This window comes from Trichosurus vulpecula, chromosome 4 (genome assembly GCF_011100635.1).
Source record: "Trichosurus vulpecula isolate mTriVul1 chromosome 4, mTriVul1.pri, whole genome shotgun sequence".
NCBI classification, from domain to species: Eukaryota; Metazoa; Chordata; class Mammalia; order Diprotodontia; family Phalangeridae; genus Trichosurus; species Trichosurus vulpecula.
In genome coordinates this window covers 171,012,488-171,013,920 of record NC_050576.1, presented here as the reverse complement: position 1 = coordinate 171,013,920, position 1,433 = coordinate 171,012,488, and the positions used below count along the sequence as shown (strand labels likewise).

The window sequence follows — 1,433 nt, the reverse complement described above, 5'->3', positions numbered from 1 at the left end:
TCAACAATCAAAGCTCATGAATTTAGGCTGAATATTGTGAGGGGTTATAGTTTGTGGTAGGAAAGTCTAAAATATGGGACTGTTATAAGGAAGTAGAATGTTATATGCCAGTATGTCAGTGAGATTTCAACAAGTAGAGTTCCTGTTAACCTTGTTTCAACCTCTCATTTCTTGTCAGCTCTAACATTCTATGAAGATATAAAATCATTTGTAAATGGTACATTATAGATAAGTGGAATGGCACTACATTAGATTGAAAATATTTGTCTACTAGACAGTGGATATCTATACCACACTCACATTCACACTGTTTAGTGACCCACCGAATGTTTTGTCATAGAGATAGTGCAAAGGTACACTTTAATCCTTTCATTTCCCCATTATTACAGATTCCACAAGAAAATGGACTTAAGTTTATATTATCCTGAGTTATATTAGCCTGAGTTTGTCTTGGATCATTTCTCTTCCAGCTATTTTTGAGGGGGAACTTCAAGTTCATGGATCTTGGGAACTTCACTAGGATAACTGAGTTTGTCTTCTTGGGTCTCTCACAAATTTGGGAGTGGCAGCGTTTCCTGTTCCTGGTGTTTCTGTTTGTCTATACCACTACAATACTGGGCAACATCCTCATCATGATTACGGTAACCTTTGATTCCCGGCTTCATACTCCCATGTATATCTTACTTCGAAACCTGGCCTTCCTGGACCTGAGTTCTTCCTCAGTTACTGCCCCTAAGATGTTGGTTGACTTCCTCTCAGAGACCAAGACCATTTCATACAATGGCTGCATGGCCCAGATCTTCTTCTTCCACTGCATTGGAGGGGCTAACCTGTTTTTCCTCTCAGTGATGGCATACGACCGCTATATTGCTATCTCCCGCCCCCTCCATTATGTCTCCATCATGAATACACAATTATGTGTGGGACTGATGGTGGCTGCTTGGATAGTAGGCTTTTTACATTCATCTATTCAGTTGATTCTTCTGCTCCCATTGCCATTCTGTGGCCCCAACATCATAGATAACTTCTATTGTTACATCCCCCAGGTTCTAAGACTGGCCTGTACCGATACCTCCCTTCTGGAGCTCCTAATTATCACCAACAGTGGGTTGCTCGTCATCATCTGGTTCATCATCTTGATGGTCTCCTATACAGTTATCCTAATGATGCTGAGATCCCACTCAGGGGAGGGGAGGAGAAAGGCTGCCTCCACTTGTACCACCCACATCATTGTGGTGGCACTGCATTTTGTGCCTTGTATCTACACATATGCCCGGCCCTTCACCACCTTCCCCACAGACAAAGTCATTTCCATCAGCTACACAGTCATGCCCCACATGTTGAACCCCATGATTTATACTCTACGGAACCAAGAGATGAAGTCAGCTGTGAGACGGTTGTGGACACGACACTCATTGCCTGGAAGAGATTGA

The 1,433-nt window shown here is 42.8% G+C and overlaps 1 protein-coding gene across 1 annotated transcript; it reads left to right on the top strand.

The window, feature by feature from the left end:
• Nucleotides 1–497: 497 nt before the first annotated feature.
• Nucleotides 498–1,433, top strand: LOC118848342 (olfactory receptor 4D1-like). Its single transcript, XM_036757193.1, has one exon. It carries the CDS (start codon nt 498–500, stop codon nt 1,431–1,433), a length of 936 nt encoding a protein of 311 aa, XP_036613088.1.

Coding starts and splice junctions, on each gene's coding strand:
- LOC118848342 (XM_036757193.1), top strand. CDS start 498: ATGGATCTTGGGAACTTCACTAGGATAACTGAGTTTGTCTTCTTGGGT.